This window comes from Squalius cephalus, assembly GCF_949319135.1.
Source record: "Squalius cephalus genome assembly, chromosome: 17".
In the NCBI taxonomy this organism is placed as follows: domain Eukaryota; kingdom Metazoa; phylum Chordata; class Actinopteri; order Cypriniformes; family Leuciscidae; genus Squalius; species Squalius cephalus.
In genome coordinates, this window is record NC_137138.1 from 9,838,422 (window position 1) to 9,859,646 (window position 21,225).

General features: G+C 38.3%; 1 protein-coding gene and 1 long non-coding RNA gene across 2 annotated transcripts; one reads left to right on the top strand and one right to left on the bottom strand.

Moving 5' to 3' along the window:
* The first annotated feature begins 85 nt into the window (after nt 1-85).
* LOC307144705 lies at nt 86-4,460 on the top strand. The gene is made up of 4 exons (XR_013818814.1): nt 86-246; nt 1,375-1,442; nt 4,043-4,086; nt 4,352-4,460. It is a non-coding gene; the product is annotated as an uncharacterized lncRNA (long non-coding RNA).
* Nucleotides 4,461-7,687: 3,227 nt separating this feature from the next.
* Nucleotides 7,688-19,230, bottom strand: LOC307144422 (uncharacterized protein). Its single transcript, XM_079846781.1, has 18 exons — nt 19,176-19,230; nt 18,608-18,702; nt 18,358-18,493; nt 18,248-18,277; nt 17,892-17,948; nt 17,324-17,713; nt 17,012-17,113; nt 15,090-15,322; nt 14,785-14,963; nt 14,458-14,551; nt 12,369-12,725; nt 12,152-12,269; nt 10,902-10,993; nt 10,697-10,811; nt 10,409-10,510; nt 9,530-9,694; nt 8,685-8,843; nt 7,688-7,943 (listed from the first exon to the last, which is right to left on the bottom strand). Exons 2-18 carry the CDS (start codon nt 18,689-18,691, stop codon nt 7,744-7,746), a joined length of 2,613 nt encoding a protein of 870 aa, XP_079702907.1. The 5' UTR covers nt 18,692-18,702; nt 19,176-19,230; the 3' UTR covers nt 7,688-7,743.
* Nucleotides 19,231-21,225: the final 1,995 nt, after the last annotated feature.

The window sequence follows — 21,225 nt, forward strand, 5'->3', positions numbered from 1 at the left end:
CCTCTCATCCCCCTGCTCCCTTTCCTGCCTCCTCTCATCCCCCTGCTCCCTTTCCTGCCTCCTCTCATCCCCCTGCTCCCTTTCCTGCCTCCTCTCATCCTCCTGCTCCCTTTCCTGCCTCCTCTCATCCCCCTGCTCCCTTTCCTGCCTCCTCTCATCCTCCTGCTCCCTCTTCGTCCTTCTTGCAGCCTACTTCTGGCCTCCCAGGAGAAGGTGCCACAAAACCCCCAAAACGTCAAATAAAAGGTTAGTAATCAAAAGACTGTGCAAATGTAACGGGGTACCCTGAGTTGTGACATGTTGTGAGTGGTCAAAGTGGGATTTGGTGGAGGAACCCTAACATCTAGTAGCCTGATGTTGTCATACTCATATTCTAGTCAGAAAGTGAGTCTGATACTGCTCCATTGGGCTGTGATTATGGGTTGTGTTTTAACCGAACCAGGAAATGCTCTGCACTCAATTGGATAGACCTACAACCAATCAGAGCAACGGAGTAAATGACTGGCAACGCCCGCTGATTATTTCCACCTCGAGTTGATGCCCATTTTGGTTGCTTCTTTCATTTGGTCCTCCATGAGTGCGACCAAAGGAGAAACAACAATGACCATAGGGTTTTCATTGCACACCATCTTCTTAGCGACCATCAGGACCAGCTGATAAATTAAACGTTTGCTGAATCCCGTAGGAAGGACAGCAAAAACATCTTTCCGATCGACAAATGCGTGGTTCTCTGTTCCTCTTTTAAAATGAATGCGCTGTCTACATCTTCTATAACAGACGCGATGGCAGAATCTACACATCTGAGTTCTCCAGCGGCAGCAATTCTTTGTTGTAAACGAATTCAACCAGTTCAGGCATACCTGCTTCTCAACGGATAAAGTCCAGACCGAACTTCCCCACCGTCAAAGTTCGGTTGGCATCCAGGCTAAGTTAGTTTGGGGGGAAAAAGTTTCCGTTGATGACAACATCAATCATGCTTAAATATGTTTTAATTACAGTTTAAATAGAGCCCAGGTTGAAATTAACAAAAGTTTCCCCGTAATGCCCAGTTTTGGTGTTGACCAAAATTCACTGATTGATCGATTAAAAAAAAAAAACATTAATCTTAAATTCATATTCAGCACTGCACAATTAACTATAGTTCTGTTTAACATTTTAATTAGTGCTTTTGTATTATTGTACTGTATATTGACTGCTATGTTGCAGAAGGGAGTTACAAACTGCCTGCCTGCCAACCTGTTGTAATGTTACAAATAAATCTACCTTGTACCATGTATATCTTGCTAAACTTTTGATATCTCTGTAGGAACACTGGCCCAAATCTAACGCAGTCTACTACAAACCAAATATAATTTTTCATTTGTCATTTTTCAGAATGCAGAAAACATCGTGCCCAGAAAATCTTCCCATACCAAGGCATTGTGGACAGAAGAGTTATAAATGTGAGTAATTTTCCCTTTGTTTCTCTTGGTCTTTTGCCTTTGTGTCAGCAAAAGCCATGGCAGGAGACATTTTGTCTCCACTTCCACGCCACTGTACATGAATGAAGCCAAAACATCCAGAATACTGCCACTGATATTATTTTGAACCCGAGTCTGTGCAGATTAGGAGTGCAGCCGTAGTATCAATATCATGCCAATATACCTATCCAAAAAATTCGCTCTTTATATAGCTGACTGATTTATACCAAACTTATCAGATGAAATGAACATTTGAACATAAGCGTGATGACAACTACCTAAAATGACAGAAACCATCTTTGTGAGAAATGTATCTGGATTGTACTCTGTTTTTTTTTTTTTTGGCCCTTGTCCCACTCGCTAACATGAGCCATTTTTACGATCTCAATGTCCGGAGAATCCAGTCCAGGACCTGAGTCCGAAATCACCCACTACTCACTACATAGTTGACTATATAGTCAGCTTGCCATTTTGTAGGGCTGTTCGAATGTATAAGGATTATTACCGTATTTTCCGCACTATAAGGCGCACTTAAAAGCCTTTAATTTTTTCAAAAAACGACAGTGCGCCTTATAATCCGGAGCGCCTTATATATGGATCTGGCGCCTTATATTAATGTCTGTAAAACAACCGCTGACTTAAACCTTGTTTATACTTTCGCCTGGCACCGGAGCGCGAGCCTCAGCTGACTGCGCGCGCACCTCCCCAAACAGACGAGGCATTTATATTTGACGCAACTGTTTTGTTTTGGACTGAACACCAGACCACACAACTGATTTAGACGCGCAAACTGGGTGCTGGTGTGATGAGATGTACTAATATCCGTCTGCTCGGGCAGATTCGGCTTAAAGTCGTGCATCTTCGGATGCGGAGGCGCGCGCGCTGTTACAATGACGTAATTTTTGCCGCACGTTTTTTTTTGCACTTGTTTTTTCATATTTTTTTGCAAGTGGTAGATCTTGGTTTACATTTGGACTTTGGATGTGATCTTAGGCTTGAAAAGGTTTGTTGACCACTGCATAAGGCAAACCCAGTCAAACGTTTGACTGCAGTATCTTCTATTCTATGCGCCTTATAATCCGGTGCGCCCTATATATGAAAATAGTTCTAAAATAGGCCATTCATTGAAGGTGCGCCTTATAATCCGGTGCGCCTTATAGTGCGGAAAATACGGTATACCCTATATAGTCCACTCAAAGTATCCCAAAATGCATTTGGAAAAGTAGTGTACAACCGATGCCGTATATACCAGCATGCATTGTGCTGATAGAAAAAACATTCCACCAACTGATTATCGAACAGCAATGAGGTCATTACCGGCGCCAAGATAATGATCGGAGTAATGTCCGAAAGTGCTTTCGTTTTGCTGGTGAGGTCACTATATAGCCCTGTCCATACAGCTCTCTAGATAGGGAGTGGTGAATGAGGGGTGATTTTGGACACAGCTTTCATAAATGTAGCACACAACAGGAAATTGTCTATGTGAGATGTATTCTCATCTGCTGGAACTACCGCTTTGTTTAGGCAAGGAGTGGCACATCCTTAAAGCTGCAATAAGTAGAAAGCTGGTGAAAGATAATTGATTTTTGAGTCTCATAGAATGTTAAATACTGATGTTTAGAAATATAAAATGTCTGTACTTGCATGTTTGGCCAAACTGGCCAACAAAACACACATTAGAGAAGCTCAGGTTTCAACAAACACAGAAGGAGTGTGACATTAACCTCTGCTCAGTTATTGAGGAGTTATTGCGTAACATTATTCCACTATATTTGCTGGTATATTAATGTTTAAAATCTTTTATGTGAGTAGAAAAGACTATAAAGTGGCTAAACGTGCAATGTCATTAGCCCCTGCTCACTATGAATCTTATGTGCACATGGCCTTAATTAGACATTACACATGATTTGTACCAGGGAGCCGGCAGGATGATAAGTCTGAACCGAATGATTCACAGGGTTGTGTTTACCCTGTTAATGTCCGGACATCTTAGTTTGTGAATGCAGCTATGTGTGGGATTAATGTGTGGAATGTGTGGGATTAATGGACTATGGAGATATAGAGAGAAAGGTGATTCTCCACAAAATGGACACAGATTTATAAGGGATAATGTATGGCGAGGCTGTTGTTATAGTGAATACAACCCTGTCTTGAATCAGCCTGAAGGGGTTGAATTCGCTATAACAACCGCCTCGCTCTACATTATCCTGCTTATTACATGGCTACCTACCAAATAAATCAATAATTTAACACAAAAAATTGATTTTGATATATTGATTTTTGACTCTGTTTTTCATGGCAATGGTGTGTTATACTTAGCAGCGGTCTGATATCAAGAAATAACAGACCGCATTCTACATTGGAATTCAACCAAGCCATGTAATAAAGTGTCACAATATACTCTAAAACCTGGCTGTATATTGTAATGCATACTTTGATAGTATTTTGGAAAAGGATTAACTTTATAACAGAGTGACATAGTAGACAAATGCTTTTTCATGAATCGTCTTACAAAAGCTCTAAATGCAACTCTTGCTGCTTTTTTAACTAACTGCAACTTCTGTCTATGTCTTGGGTTTCAGGGAAAAGAAGAAGTCAAAGTAATGTGGACCCCTTGCTCAAAATGGTAGGTCCTAACCCTCCTAGATGAAATAAAGTGGTGTTATGGACCGGAACCAGGTTTATAAATTGACAATACAGTAGTAACCGCCATATTTTGAATGAGGTTATTTGATCAATCATGTTAAGACACAGATTTTCATTGTTTTTAAGATATAATTATGTGCATGTGTAGTATGACATAGGAAGACAGAGGGCATGTTTCACATGTCATAGCTGAGGTTATTCTTTTAACTTTTATTGTGTGTATTCTTCCTTTTGTTCCTGGACAGTGGCAAAGTGTGGAATGACACCTGGGAGCCAGCACAACAATATGCATGACTCCAGCAGCACATGCAGAAACTGGTGGCTCTGACAGTTTTGGCAAAGTTTCTACTTGTAATAGAGCATGCTGTCATTTATAAAAAATGTCTTGATAATTTCAATGTTCATTTTTTAAATAAAGTTGTTGTTTTTTTCATTAGAGTCGACGTGTGCTATTAACAATTTTGATAAGAAAGGCAATCATGATAAAACACTGCCTGTCCCTTTTATAAGCAACTGCCAGTTTGAAAACAGTCTACAATAATAATAATATTTTTTTAGAATACATGTTACATAAACCGCATTCCAGAGTTTAAAGGAGCTGTATGTAAGAAATGTATTTCAATTAATCATAAAATGGCCCTGATATGTCACTAGACATTAAGAAATCATGTTCATTTCAAATACTTATATCACTGACAACAGTAGTCCGGCCAGGATATTGTCATTTAAAAAGTGAAGTTGCAGCCCTCAACTGATGTTGATGTTGTCATGTTGTGTTTTGGCCTGAAGTCCCACCCTCCACCTATCTACCAATCACGAAGGCAGTAGTGTTTCAGCATCGGGGTTGCCAGCTCTGCTTGAGTCAGGGGGAGGGGATACACCACTCTACAGTAATTTGAAAGTGATTGCAGTACCTGTTTTGGCCACAATCTTACATACGGTTCCTTTAAGTGTTAATTTTTGTTAATTTTGTACATGCAGGTAAATGGCTGTAAATGTATTTGGTAATGATTACACTGCACTGTAAGAAGAAAACTGACATTTCAGTTTACCCTATCTGATTGGGTCTCTTTAGGATAGAGTGAGACTTTGAATTAAATTTTACTTATATAGTGTTATATACAATTAAGTTTTCCCAAAACACTTTACAGAGCCTTAACCCTGTATAACAATTTGGTAGGCAATAGGGCCAGGGAAAAACTTCCTATTTGACATAAAGAAACCTTAAGTACTTACCAGATTCAAATGAGGTCCCCATCTGCTTGTGACTGGCTGGGTATAACAATGAACATAATAATAAGTCATGTACCTGTAGCTGATGCTTTTATCCATTAGGGCTTACAATTGGCACACATTGCCTTACAATATACCAGAGAATGCACGTCTCTGGAGCAACTAGATGTCTCACTCAAGGACACAATGTTGGACAAAAAATTGAGAAGAAATGGAATGCCAATGATCCTGCATCAACGATTTTGTACCTCCAGCTCTTTGGAGAGATCCATTGTCAACCTACTTCAAACTGACTCACAGATTGGATGATTTAAGGTCAGGTATATTTGCTTTACAACATTATATCAACCTCTTTTGGCCAAATTGAGGTAATGGATCATAAGCCTCATCTTTGAGAGCAAGCGGGCACATAGTATGTCAAGGCATCACATGCAGAGGAGAGCGTGCCTATGTTCCCACAGCCCTATGTTCCATCATTTCCAAGGTTGTTTTTCTTTAACCCTAAACCTAAACCCAATATAAACAGGACAGTGGGAACAGAAGGCTGTGGGAACATAGGCCCTAATTTTCTAAAGTTTTTGTAAAAAAGAATTTCTTAGAAATGTGGGAACATAGGGCTGACCCCATGCAGGGCAGGGTCTTTGTGCAGCAGGTTGATGGGAATAGGCAGCTATAAGCATAGGGCCTCTATAATTACTGTAGATTAGATAGAAAGACTGCAGCAGCAGCATGCCAAAAAGGAATATTAAAGTTAGAAATAAATAAAATGTCATGGGTATTGTAAAAAGTAGCCTATAAGCCAACAAACTTCAAAGGTAAATGGGTTGCCCCTTAAACCTGTTGTAATTCCAAATACTTATTTATTATTATTATAATTGTTACATGAAGCTGACTCATTTTGCTCACATAAAAAAAGATAAAAACAAACAAAACAAAAAAACAAGCAAACCCCTTCATTGTATCTTCAAAGTGCTCTTTGAAGCATGTCCTTAGATATCATATGGACCTAGAATGCCAAAATTAAAACTTTGGATTAGAGCCAAACCAAGTACATCGTTGGAAAGGTCTCGCCCCGGAGAGTAACATATGTCAGTAAAAAGATTATTCATGGCTCCTGCTTTGATATATTGGCCTTTGAACCCTGAGCTCGGTGCATATATTAAGTTCTATAATTTAAAAAAAAATTATAATACAGACATGGGACCAACTGTTATGGAAAGCTCTTGACCTCATCTAATAGTCAGTGTGGTCAATAACAGGGGGCGCAATTACATATAGGTAAAATATAGGTAAAATAGATTTTCACCCATTTTACAATTATATATTTAAAATCTGATTTCACACATGAGTGTATCATGCCCTTAAATATCACAATAAACTCTCAAATCAGTATTTACAACTTCCAATTCTAGGAAGAACAGTAATATAGACTAAAAACTACAATTCCCTACAGCCGCGCTATGCAGCTTGATAAAATAAGCGCCATATATGTAGTTTTTCTGGTTTATAAACCCTAGTTTATACCAATTAGGGTTGTAAAAACATATATCAGCTTAATATATATAAAAAAAATAATACAGTCAAACTAGTGATTACACGGCATCTATCGAAATAGCACGATTGCTGTTAACTTAAAGTAAATATCGCGGTTAATTTAAGTTATTTAGCAAAAACACAAACTTCCGCATGACGCAAGTGAATATCAGCCAATGGGAAGAGTGAAAAACTCCCCGCGCCATGGGGTACGTATGACGCAAGTGAATATCAGCCAATGGGAAGAGTGAAAAACTACCCGTGCGTCGCGCATGCGTGGGGTGAAACTCACTGTGGCTCTGCAGTCAGACCCATACACAGTAAAGGTCAGACCCTTCTCCGCCGCCGCAACATGGTTATATTTTTTTGTGAAGGTGCACGTCAGGCTACAGCATGGCATATACTCGACTCAGAAGTATTATCAGAGATTGAACGTGCCCCCGGATCACTGACAATCACAAATCACTGACATCCCAAAATAAACCATGTGGCAGTCATAGACTGTAGACAGTACGCCTGCTTTATTATGTTAATTTCAGTTATTATTTTGATTGTAAAATATTTGAACTATCCTTACCTATTTAGTAACTAATTTCCAATAGATAGTGTGCTGTGAAAATAACTAAAAACATGGTCAGATATCATTGTGGGTACAGTAACTTCCCCATTATTTTTTACTAATTGAAAATAGTAGCAGTAACCCTCATTTAAAAATTTTGAACCCAAACATTGTTTTCAAATGTGTCCTTTCAAAAACATGGTAACAGAAACAATTACATAGAAAATGTTTCCCACAGTTAGATAAAAGCCAGAGATAACATCCAGAGAAAGTGTTTATTGTTCAATAACATCAAACATAAACATAGTGCATTTAGTCTTCATCAGAAGTGCTCTCATCATCTTCTGACATCTCCTCCTCCGACGAGTCCATTTCCAGAAATGGTTGATGGCTGAGGATTCTCATATAAAAACTTTTTACTTTTACCATTTCTGCTTTTAGTTTAGATTGTTTCTCAAGAACCAGACATTGTAGTCCTCTTTGTACATCCTCGGGCTGGTCAGCAAACGAGGCTGTAAAAACAAAAGATTTTCATATTATCATAAACACACTATTCTCAAAGGTCCCCTATTATGCAAAATTCACTTTTGCATGCTGTTTGGATATAAATGTGTGTTGGCAGTGTGTGTGTACACAACCAGCCAGCCAATAGTGATAAAAATCCACTCACTCGTTTTTCTGAGCCCCAAAAAATGACAATTTAAACATGCTGTAAAAAATGATCTGTTGGGTATTTTGAGGTAAAACTTCACATACACACTCTGGGGACATCAGAGACTTATTTTACATCTTGTGAAAAGGGGCATAATACGGGACCTTTAAAGTCAATAATGACACTTTAATAAGTATTTACAAAGTAGGTTTCAATAGTCATATTACAACAGGGTTGTGAAATGAAATTTAGATACAAGCTTCAGGAGGCAGTTTTTATAAGTAAATAAAAAACTGTCAACAGTCAACACTTCTTGTTGCAAGCTATTGCTCTCTGTTCTTTCCGCTCAATACTGGAGGTTGAGTACTTTGAGCGGTGACATTTGCTAGACAGTGACAGCCTGTTGTGTTTATTACGTATCTAATCTAGTTTGCCTGGTTTATGTTTAAATTTCAGATTTCAGGATAGTAAGCAGTCATTTCCCTTTCAGTAGAAGAATGTGGAAAAGAAAAACTCTAGTGACAAATTTTGCACAGATACAAATTAGTATAGTCCAGATCTGATATTTCAGGAGACATACATAGACAAAAATAGTGCTTACAGTTTGAGGAGAGAGTTGCCAGCATCATAGATTTTGCCTTCATTGCTGTCCAGTGTTGCTGCATTTCTTTAGAGATAATCGTTTCCTCCTCCTTCAGGCGTCGCACAGCCATTACCTTCTCAAACACGGTTCTTTTGGTGTGAAGGTCAGCAGCAGCAGCTTCAATTCATCAACATCAAAACAGAAGACATTAGAGTTAGAAGTTTTGTTCTTTGGATTAATACAAATAAAATTATGCAAGTGCTCAGATATAGATTTTATTAAAGGGATAGTTCACTTTGAAATTAAATTTTGGTATGTTTTAGCTTACCTCAAGGGCATCCAAGATGTAGGTGTCTTTGTTTCCACAGTAGTTTCAATTTTGATATTTTTAGGTCAAACCGTTCTTGTCTGACAGTCATATAATGCAGGTCTGTGGTCATCACCTCAAAGAGCATGCACAGAGAAGTCAAATTTTTTGTTTACCTCACACTTGGAAGCACGCACGTCCTCAGATCACTTGGACGTGGTTGTGTACAAAAGGTAAAAACTATATAAATACTGTTCGTTTTCTCACACAAACCGCTCGTTTCGTGTCTTAGGCCATTAATGTGTACTTATGATGGGGAATTGTTTAATTTGGACGATGGGGCATTGTTTTAATTTGGACTCTGTGCATGCTCTTTGAGAAAGTGACCATAGACCTGCATGAAATGACTGACAGACAAGAACGGTTTGACCTAAAAATATTAAAATTGAAACTACTGCAGAAAAAAAGACACCTACATCTTGGATGCTCTTGAGGTAAGCTAAAACATACCAAAGTTCCCTTTGAAATAAAATGATCCCTTTAATGGGGAACTTACTTTCATTTATGTTGTTCCAAGGCCATTCAGTCAGAACACTGGCATCAGTGGACACAATTTGCTTAGCTGGTTCAGCCAAGTTGTTATACTCGCAAATGGTCACTGCCAAGCGTTTTTTCTCATTAAGAATGACTTTTCTGATCTTGTGACGCCTCTTGTTGCTATCTGCAACAAAAAAATAAAAAATAAAATTCTGAGTATGTATGTATTTAAAGGGGTGGTAAAACACGATTTCACTTTTCTAACTTTAGTTAGTGTGTAATGTTGCTGTTTGAGCATAAACATCTGCAAAGTTACAACGTTCAAAGTTTAAAGCAAAGGGAGATATTTGCTTTTAAAGAAATCAATTTCTAAGAACTACAGAAACGGCTGATAGGGACTACACGACATTCCTGTGGGCATGCTGACATCACTATGTCCAATATTTACATAAACCCCTCCTCTGGGAGCACAGTACATAAAGGGGGCGAGGCCATTTTATGTTGCTTTGAAAAAGAGCTAACCAATCTGAGCCCATTGCATATTTTTGAGGGCGGGGCTTCATAGAACCAGGAATCATCCGGCCGTTTTTACAAGGAGGGACAGAGCAGTGTAGAATAATGGGTAAATATGTGAAAAATAATGTGAATTTTTAAAAACGAAGCATGAACATCTTACAGTGAACCCCACAAACACAATCAAGCCTTTGAAAAAAGGTGTTTTACCACCCCTTTAAAATCAAATCCCGATTGTGACACTTTTAGCAGTGTTTTGGAAAATGTGCATTTTATTCCTTTAACCACCCTGGATAAGATTTTGTTGGGTTTTCTGAACTCCTGTATAGGTTACCATGTGCATTTTTTAACTAGGCAATGTCAAATGTCTTCAACTGTGACCTACCAGTTTGTTTGTAAAGGTTTTGGGTCCGCACTTTGATGATGACTGCGAGCTCTTCAATTCGTGCCTGCAATGCCCCAAGGCTGCCATCACCTGGATCAGTTTCTAAATCAGAGTCATATTATTGAGTATACACATAACCACAATCATTCTATTACATTCAGCAATCATTTTTCTTTAAGCATAATTAGGGTTAACCAATGGTTCACGTTCACTCTGTTGTGTAATCCCAGGAATTTCAATGACAAGATCATTGTTGATTGATCAACAATGATCAATAAGCCATCTTACCCTCAGCCCATTGCTGCACATCAGACACCCATAGCTGCAGTGTGTCATCATCTACACCAAGCTCATCTTTGGTAGCATTCAGGATGTCCACTTGTTCTTTGAGCATCCTTACAGTCTACAATAACAAATGTCCTTTCATGTATGCATGTACATTATTTGTGTTTATTTTCATTATGATATCAACATCACTGTAGAAAAAATGTACCTTGGTGTATCTCTGGCTTAAAGTGCGGCCCATATTCTTGACTTTCTTTTTATTCCACCCGGAAGCCAGAAGGGTCAGCATATTTGTTCTTCCTGAATTCAATGTCAGTGCAAATTAATAATCACCTCCTAGACACAGACACACAGAGACACACAGAGACACAGAGACACACAGAGACACACACACACACACACACACACACACACACACACACACACACACACAGGCAGGCACACACAGACACACAGGCAGGCACACACACACACACACACACACAAACACACAGAGACACAGGCACACACAGACACAGACACAGACACACACACACACACACACACACACACACACACACACACACACACACACACACACACACACACACACACACACACACACAGTCAGTCACACAGATACACACACAGACAGGCACACACACACAGAGACACACAAACACACAGACAGGCACACACACACAAACACAAACACACAGACAGACACACAGACACACACAAACAAACACACAGACACACCCACACACACACGCAGACACACAGACACAGACACAGACACACACACACACACACACACACACACACACACACACACACACACACACACACACACACACACACAGTCAGTCACACAGATACACACACAGACAGGCACACACACACAGAGACACACAAACACACAGACAGGCACACACACACAAACACAAACACACAGACAGACACACAGACACACACAAACAAACACACAGACACACCCACACACACACGCAGACACACAGACACAGACACACACACACACACACACACACACACACACACAAACAAACACACACACAGACACACCCACCCACACACAAACAGACACAGGCACACACACACGCAGACACACAGAGACACACACACACAAACACACAGACAGACACACACACAAACAAACACACACACAGACACACCCACCCACACAGACAGACACACACAGACAGACAGACACAGACACACACAAACAAACACACACACAGACACACACACACGCAGACACACAGACACAGACACAGACACAGACACACACACACACACACACACACACACAAACAAACACACAGACACACCCACCCACACACAAACAGACACAAACACACAGACAGACACACACACAAACAAACACACAGACACACCCACCCACACAGACAGACACACACAGACAGACACAGACACAGACACACACACACACACACACACCTGCTTTGGACATGTACTTGGTCGTGATTGCTGCCCTGGACAAGAAACTGTTCACTTGCTCAACCTCTTCTCCAATTGTTGAGCCTGCACCTTCCTGAAATGCTCCTCCCCATTTAATCTAATAAGAAGTGCGTACAATAATCATAAAATAATGTTATTTCTAAATTACTCAATGACTCAAATGACTACTAACTTAGTCATTAAAGTTGCAATGTACCTCGCATTTCCCAGTGTGAGCCTTTGCGTGCATTACAGACAGGAAAGGACGCATGGACAGGAGCTTCCTCATCTCAGGGCATTGCTGAGCCACCTTGGACAAATATGGGAAATATTTGCATGCCACATCGGAGCAAAGGAATGTGATGTTTCCTGGGGCTTTTTCTGCCAACATCCTTTGGAGGAAAAGAGGGTAGGCAAAGATCTCCCCTCGAAACATGTTCAGTGCTCCAAGGAGGACTCCATGGCGACAGACAGCAATTTCAAGCCCTTCCTCATCCAATTTGCTGGTGTTTTTCCTGGAAGACTCCTTAGCTGCTCTCCAACTTGAAGATCCACACGACCCTTTTCCTGAGATCTATAAATTCAAAGATTATAACTGAACTAAATGAATTTTTAAAACCCTCTAAGAATTGTGACTGTCAACTGGTTCTCAAAGTTACTGGACTGGCTCTCTGCCATTTGTTCATAATATACAAAAAATTGAGTCTCTGAATAATATTTTCACTGTGTCAAATACTCTTTCGGTGTGGAAGGGTGTCAAGAAATATTTAGCTATTCCTAATAAGTTATCTTTTAAGTCTCCTATTGCACTCAATCCTGATCTTTCCCCAAGCGTACAGAATATTGGTCTTCTGACCTGGAGGGTGAGTGGACTGTCAGAGTTTGGTCATCTATTTGATAATGGTCAAATGAGGTCATTCCAGCCATTAAAGCAGGAATTTAACCTGCCCAGTAAAGATTTTTATAAATTTCTTCAATTACAGCACTTTTTGGAGTCACACTCAAAAGAAGGTAATATACGTTTTGATCTTACTGACGTGGAAAAACAGCTTCTCTCTTCAATTACTCTTAAGAAGAAGATCTCTGAGTTATATTCTTTGCTGTCTAATGTTGGTCCTTCAAGTTTTGATTCTTTGAGAATGATATGGGAAAATGACTTAGGATCAAATTTTAGTGATGAGGAGTGGTTATCTGTTTGTACATGTGTTTTCTCCAAAGGTGTCTCAATTTCGGCCCAGGAACAAAATTATAAATTCATTCACAGGACCTAACTCCAGTTCAACTTCATAAAATGTTCCTCAATTCTTTTCAATTATGTTTCAAATGTAGGTCGAACATTGGCACAGTGGTGCATGTGTTTTGGGATTGTGATAAAATCAAAGGTTACTGGAAAGAGATCCACATGGTTGTTCAAAAGATTATTGGAAAGACCTTTGCAAATGTTTACCTTCTGAACTGTAAAGCTGGTCTATGCCTGGACTGTGACAAAGAAAGTGTGTTGAACTTCTGTATATATTTAGCAAAAAAATGTATATTATTACTATGGTCAACTCCTCAAATACCCTCAGTTAATATGTGGATGAGTCAGGTTGCTACTCTTTTACTTCTGGAAAAACTAACTCACGATCTGCATCAAAGATCTGATGTTTTCTGGCGCACTTGGTCTTCTCTGTGGAACTTTCTGGAAGATGCTTAGCGACTGATATATCTTTTTGATTACTGGTCTATAAAATGTCCCTGTTATGCATTTACTTTGATATGCCCTTTTGTATTTTTTTATTATAATTATTTTGTTTTTGCATTTTATATGCTTATGTATGAACATATATATCCAAAGATTGTAAGATGATATAGCTTATATGGCTGTACGTGCTGTTATGAGATACCGGTACCACTGTGTTGTGTTATTGTAAAAAACAAAAAACAAAAAAAAAGTTACTGAACTGGATGTGTTTGTTTGCAGAACTACTGTAGGATAAACTAGTTTAACACGTATGGAACCTCCATATGTATGGATATAAAAAGCCTTTACTGTCCTTTTAAAATAGATAGAGAAATTAAATCTGAGCTTCATAAAATTTTCTAGATATGCCTTTCCTACCTTAAAGTAATCTTAATAAGACATTAAACCCTGGAGAAGCCTAAACCAAGCAAATCTAAAAAAATATAATTAATTTCCTGCACAGGTTACACTTTCTTAGGTTAAAGACTCTTTCATTTAAAATAAGTCTCTATGATTATGTTATTTTACTCAAAGTAAATAATGTCAAGACAGCAATGAGACAAAAACAAATATTGAAACTTGCATGATTTGTTTGTCTGTGGATGTTGTCAACAAACTCAGCAACCTCCTCATCTTTCTGAATAAAGACACCGTCAAAGTTGCCTGGCTCTGAAGTGCTGAAACAATACAGTGAGAGCTGTTCAAACAAATAATGTCCATTTTCCATACACTGTTGACATGGGCTACAAGTTAATTTAACCCATATCTAATGCATAATGTAAAAAATATCATTTCATATGGAAAATTCTACGTTTTGGCTCCTTAACCTGATTTGGCTACTAAACATTCGAAGTGTAGGAACCAATAGTTAGGAATACTTTTTTGGTCTAAAACCCTAAATTTGAAATACCTTGCATTTGATTTGAAGCGATAAAGCTTGCGGTTTCCGTCAACTGACACTGCAAGCATCTCTGGAGTGCAGGCAGGGCAGTCAAATGATTTCTCGTGGAATATCTTCTCCACCTCGTATGTCACAGCAACCCACTCAGAAAAGCTTTTGCTGAAGGTATCAGCTGATATTTTGCCCGCCTTTTAGATTTAGGACAAACATAGGAAAAAACTCTAAGGAAAATAATATTTGTGTAACTCACCATAAACACTAACTAATAAACATTGCATGCATCTTCATTAAGCTTGGCAAAATTGAAAACTCACTCTTCCGAAGCGCTCTGTTCTTTCATCAAGCATTTTGACGTACGCCTTAAGTGATACACCTGGTGCAGCCATCTTAAGGTCATAGAAAGACTGAAAGACATCAGTGGTATACAGGGTGCAGAAATTCATGGTGCCAGGCCAGTATCCATCACGCTGGATGTCCTCAATGGTGGGGGACCATGTTAGGCAACAGCTGGTGCAACTCACAACTGGCAATACAAGGTTGTAGTGGCCTGTAGGGAGCATTAAATTAAATGAATAAATGAAGTAATATTGTTAAGGAAAACAGGCCGTTGTTTTTTTTAAATTCCATCTTTAAATGGTTATAGGAAAAGATTGCAAGAAGATGTTGCGGAAAACACACATAATAATGCACTGTAAATGTAGGTACTGCCACCTTGTCATACTCGTGCATTACAAAAAAATACCGTTTTGATAATAACACACATACACCCACAGTGAAATTGGGCAAAACCCCTTGCATGATGAGTAGTCATGAACAATAAGAAGGAAGGGAGATCAGTGCGTATGTGTGGGTGTAGTGTGTGTGACAGAAGTAAAAGAGAGACGGAGCACCAGCTGTGTCGGTGTTGTGCAGAGGTTTCCGCACCTCACGGGATGGTTGAATCTAGTGATGCACCGAAATGAAAATTCTGGGCCGAAACCGAAACCGAAAATTTAGGATGCACTTGGCCTGGCCGAAAACCGAAACTGAAGCCGAAAATGGCTTCTTTTAAAAAACTTATACATTTTATATTAAATTGCTTGAAATTAATGGATCTTAAATGAAAAATCACAATATAATAATCAAACTTTTATTAACAGTTACATAACAAAACATAAAATATTTTAACAATAAATATAAATAATAATACCAAATAATATTATCCTTCAAGTTTTATGTTCCATTAAATTAAATTAAATAGTTTTTTAAAAGTTGAGCAAAAAAAAAAATCCACAATTTTGGAGATTTTTCCAGAACAAATGTTATATATTGCAACTTTGGTGTCCTCACGTATAGGGCTGTCACTTTTGTGAAAAAAATCCTGTTCGATTTTTGAGACAAGTGTTCATTGAATCGTTAGTAAATTGCCTATATTTGGCGTTGATCCGTTTTCAACATAGGCAAATCCACGGACAACTAAACAGGCATTAGGACGAACGTAAAGAGAGCGCTTGAGACGCACACAAGTCAGCAATGTGGACTGCCATAACATCAATGAAAAACATTACTGAAGGCTACATTTATTATGCACTATATTATACATAAATAGGCTATTTTGTGAGTGTGTGTGTGTGTGTGTCAGAACCTGCAGTTGCTGTGTGACGTGCGTTCGCTGCGGGCGTATCGTGACGAGCTGGACGCGCTCCGAGAGAAGGCCGTTCCCTATTTTCGTTTTCGAAACGTGTTGGTTGGCCCGATCGCTTGCAATAAGTGACAGCCCTCTGACATGCTTAATCTTTGATAGGCAGACGCGTGATAACAGCTCGACAGTGAGTGAAACCTAAGCGCTTGCGCACGGATGGGAGGGGCGGGTGGCATTCACTTTCGGTTTACGTTTTCGGCAGTTTTTTTTATTTTGGCCCGAAACCGATAATGGCATTTTCGGCCGAAAATTTCGGCGACCGAAATTTCGGTGCACCCCTAGTTGAATAATTTATCAACATTGATGAACTGGGCAAAGAATATTATATCGTTTTTATACAGTACTTAGAATATACCCGTGAGGAACCGTGATGTGCATGAAATTCTCAGCGGGCACAACTCGGCACAAGACTGGCAAGCGAGTGGAGCAGATAGAAAAATGTCAACAATATGCCTCAGTTTATCTGTAAGTGTACAGGGTAAGTTACACTGACTAAATAATAGAAACTGCAACTTCTCAAGAGGCGAAACTACCATGTGTAAAATGTCCACTTACCATTTATGGTAATGACAGACACATTTCTGCCAGGTGACGCATGAATGTTGCCTGTTGAACAGCCACACACACGATCTGGTCTCTGTATAGGTAACAGCCGTGCTATCAAAAAAATGAAAATGTGTATTGTTTAGATACCAAAAAAAGCACACACACTAACTTGTTATGCAAAATTAACTATTTCTTCAACTAAAAAGATGCATTGCATAGAGAATTTGAAAAACATCAACATTTGGTTTCTTAATGTGAATCCAGTTAGAAGAATAGCACGTTTCATCCAAAGTAAGGCATAATACTTGGAAATGGTCTTACCCATTTGCTGGCGCAACTCTGACAAAGGCTGCCGAAATCCTCCAGTTAGTGACTCTCTGTTGTGCAGGACAAAGCGTGAATGGACAGCAGTATCACAGTCCTCACAAAGGAACGGGAAAGGCAGGCAGTCCAGACACCTCACTACAGCTTGTTTGCCACACTGGCACCCACAATGTGGATGTGGATCTTGGGTAGCCAGCATATTTTTAAGAAGAAATGGTCTGGCCTCTTTCCACTTTTGTGAGGACACTTTGTTTCTGATCTCCCACTCAGTAGCAGCTGACTCGGATGACGCCTCACAAATCACTGCTGTGTCCTCCAATACTTCATCGTCTACTACATCCTCAAGCAGCTCAAGGAGCTCCTGACGAAGCACCTCAGTTTCAGATCCTAACAGAAAAAGAATGAAATAAATAAACTTCGCCAATAAACCAACTCTATTGTTTCAAATTGACAACAGCTCATACAATTCTACCTAAACCAAAACGGTCAAGAAATACCATCTAAACTAATAATAAAAGTATAATCTATCCAGGCAATTACAATACACTATGCTTTACTTATGTACCTTTTGTTAGGTTGACACTGGAAACAACATCAGTAGGTGCCGCACATCTGGGCTGTTCTGTGTTAACAATTTTTTTTTTTTTTTAAGGAAATACAGGTGGCAAAGACAGGCAGGCTTTATCAGAGAGACTATCAGTTTTCAGTACAATTCTGACAATAACATTTGGTCTGTTTTATTAACTGATGGTATTGCTGCTGAGACTCCAACCCCTTCAACATGACATAAGGAGAGAAGAAAGACAATCTGGAACTTTTAAACTCCTTTTCACAGACTTTAATAAGGTTATGGAGATTAAAACCATGTAAATATCCATCTTTTTTAGTTTTCCATAATCACAAAATGTGTTTTGGCTTTACCTGTGCGTTGATCTTGCTTGGTAGTTGGTGCTGAAAATGACATTGAGACCAATTTAGTAATTGAAATTGTTAAGTAAACAGAAAGGAGAAATATAAGTAGGACTACTAACCAGATGGCATTCCACTGGATTTCTTACTGGATGAAGGCCTTTTAGGAATAACAAACCCATGCCTGTCACGCTTCTTCCATCGAACAGGGGTTGGGGTTTGTTCCCTCTGTGCCTCGAGTTCCTTCTGAGCCTCACTCTGTGTAATTCAACAAGACACAAAAAAAAAGCAACACTCCAAATAATGAATATATAATTTAGGTGTAAAATAATTTTCTTCGTACGTTTTGCCATAATGCAACACTTAACTTACCTCCAAAACCTGCAGAAATCTGTTAACATCCTGAAGCTTATCCTCTAACTCCAAATCTTCAGCATCGAAATTAAAACCACTCATTTTTCAACAAACTAAACAGGAGAGATAATATTGACAGAACACAAAATAAACAGATAGCTTACTTAATAAAAACCTACAATCAAATGCATCTTCATAGTTTGTATTCGGGTGAAAATGTAAAGTAGCCTAAAACAAATATGAAAATACATGCAAAGTTATAAAGTGAGGTTATATTGTCATAATTAGCAACGTTGTAGTTGTTTTTTACATAAATACCTGAATTTTAATTTTACACACTATTAAATTATATTGTAATTACATTACCACTTTAATAACGCAATTTAGCAATTTTAGCTAGCAAGCCCGTTAGCTAGTTTAAATTGGCTTATGAGAACGAGTCAACGATTTACATTTAAATGTTTTACTTCTTGAAAAACATTTGCGAGATTTTAGCAAATCAAACCAGACACGTTGTCTTTCTAAAACAACTGTATAATATCACCTTCAGAACTTAAATAATAGCCAAAGTTTGACTTAACGTTACCTGCGTCACAAAATGCTCACGAACTAGAAAAAACTCCCATCAAACTCCGACCCCGTCAGTGTCTCCATGGCAACGGATTATGGGTAGTTCTCTTTTGCCAAAGATTTTATCGAGATTAATTTATTATTAATGGTGAAATGGTAACGTTTGTGGCTAATAGTTGGCTGAATATAAATATTAACAATAAAATAATCTTTAAACCAATCAATATTCATGACGCTGTTGTAAAGTAAAAAAAAGAAAAAGACCATAACATTTTCATATTGTAGAATTATCAATCACATTTTTGTGTTGAAATATATCAAAATAAAATTTTATATATATATATATATATATATATATATATATATGTGTGTGTGTGTGTGTGTGTGTGTGTGTGTGTGTGTGTGTGTGTGTGTGTGTGTGTGTTTAAAATCTGAAAAAACAAAAAAACAACAAAAAAAAAAACATTTGAATTGATTGGGTGAAGGGTGAATCCACTGGCTCCGTCTGCCAAATATTTTATCGAGATTAATTGATAATTAATGGTGAAATTTTCAAAACAATGAATATATGTAGGCTATTAAAATCTAAAAAAAACAAACATTTGAATTGACAGTGAGGACACTTCTGGGGTGTTATCAACACTCAGTTCGCCGTGCCCTGGGCGTTCAATAGTACCGCGGATGGGTTTACATTGGAGTTAGTGGAAAGCTCTGTGCGTCTCTTTTGACGCTAATGGCTGCCATGTGCGTTGAAATTGTACGCTGACGGACGTGTCAAAAGCGTAAGTATATTACGCCCCGGGAATGAGAACGGGTTGCATTTTTCCTGTAAGTTACTTTTAATCAAGCCTGTTGTCAGCTGCGTACCTCCATTCCGCTCTCTTTTTATAGCATTTGTCTACTATGTAAGGGATAATCCCGCTTATTACATGGCTACCCACCAAATAAATCAATAATTTTACACAAAATATTGATTTAAAAAGGAGTTTATTGATTTAAAAATGATTGTATTGCTTCCGCTAAAGAAAATAGTCCGTTCCGTCTCTACGGTTAGAATCCTGCGTCCATAGCAACGCTCTGTTTTTCTGGTGTGTTATACTTCGCAGCGGTCTGTTATGTAAGGGATAATGTATAGTGAGCCGGTTGTTATAGTGAATAACAACCCCGACAGGCTGAACGGGATCCCGACGCGAAGCGGAGGGATCTTGAATCAGCCTGAAGGGGTTGTTATTCACTATAACAACCGGCTCACTATACATTATCCCGCTTATTACATGGCTACCTACAAAATAAATAAATAATTTGACACAAATTATTTATTCAAAAAGGAGTTTATTGATTTAAAAACGATTGTATTGCTTCCGCCAAAGAAAATAGTCCATTCCGCGTCCATAGCAACGCGCTGTTTTTCATGGCAACGGTCTGTTATACTTCGCAGCGGTCTGTTATAAAGAAATAACAGACCGCATTCTACTTTGGAATTCAGCCAAGCCATGTAATAACAAGAAATAACAGATCGCATTCTACATTGGAATTCAAAATCTGCTGCTTAATATCTTATTACAAACATGTTTGTGTCCTAATTTCATAATGTGAAGTTTATATGAGCAGCGCAACTCAATATTTTGTTTTGTTTATTTATATTTTGGATATTTAAAGTTTTACTGTTTAAAAACTGGACAAACTTTTGTGTTTGGGGTTTAAAATGTAAAAATTATATTAGTAAAAACTCAATGTGTGGCTTTTGCACTTTTTAAAGTACACTTTTACACATAAATACCCTGATTTAGGGTTTTATTTAGTTATAAACAAAAATCAAATTGAATTTTTAAAAAAACCTATCCGATTAATCGAAAAAATAATCGTCCGATTAATCGATTATCAAAATAATCGTTAGTTGCAGCCCTACAAAATATAAAATAAAAAAGAATGGCAGACATTTAGGTCAAAGTGGCGAAGATGAAATCTTTGTCACTATTTTCTTTGTTATTAAAAATTAAGAACAGAGATACATATTACACATACACAACTTAATATTCAAATGAAATAAACAGTGCTTTATTTTT

Coding starts and splice junctions, on each gene's coding strand:
- LOC307144422 (XM_079846781.1), bottom strand. CDS start 18,691: ATGAGTGGTTTTAATTTCGATGCTGAAGATTTGGAGTTAGAGGATAAG. Junction 17,114..17,323: donor AGAGTTGCGCCAGCAAATGG/GTAAGACCATTT, acceptor TTTTTTTGATAG/CACGGCTGTTACCTATACAG. Junction 14,552..14,784: donor CGCTTCAAATCAAATGCAAG/GTATTTCAAATT, acceptor GTATTGTTTCAG/CACTTCAGAGCCAGGCAACT.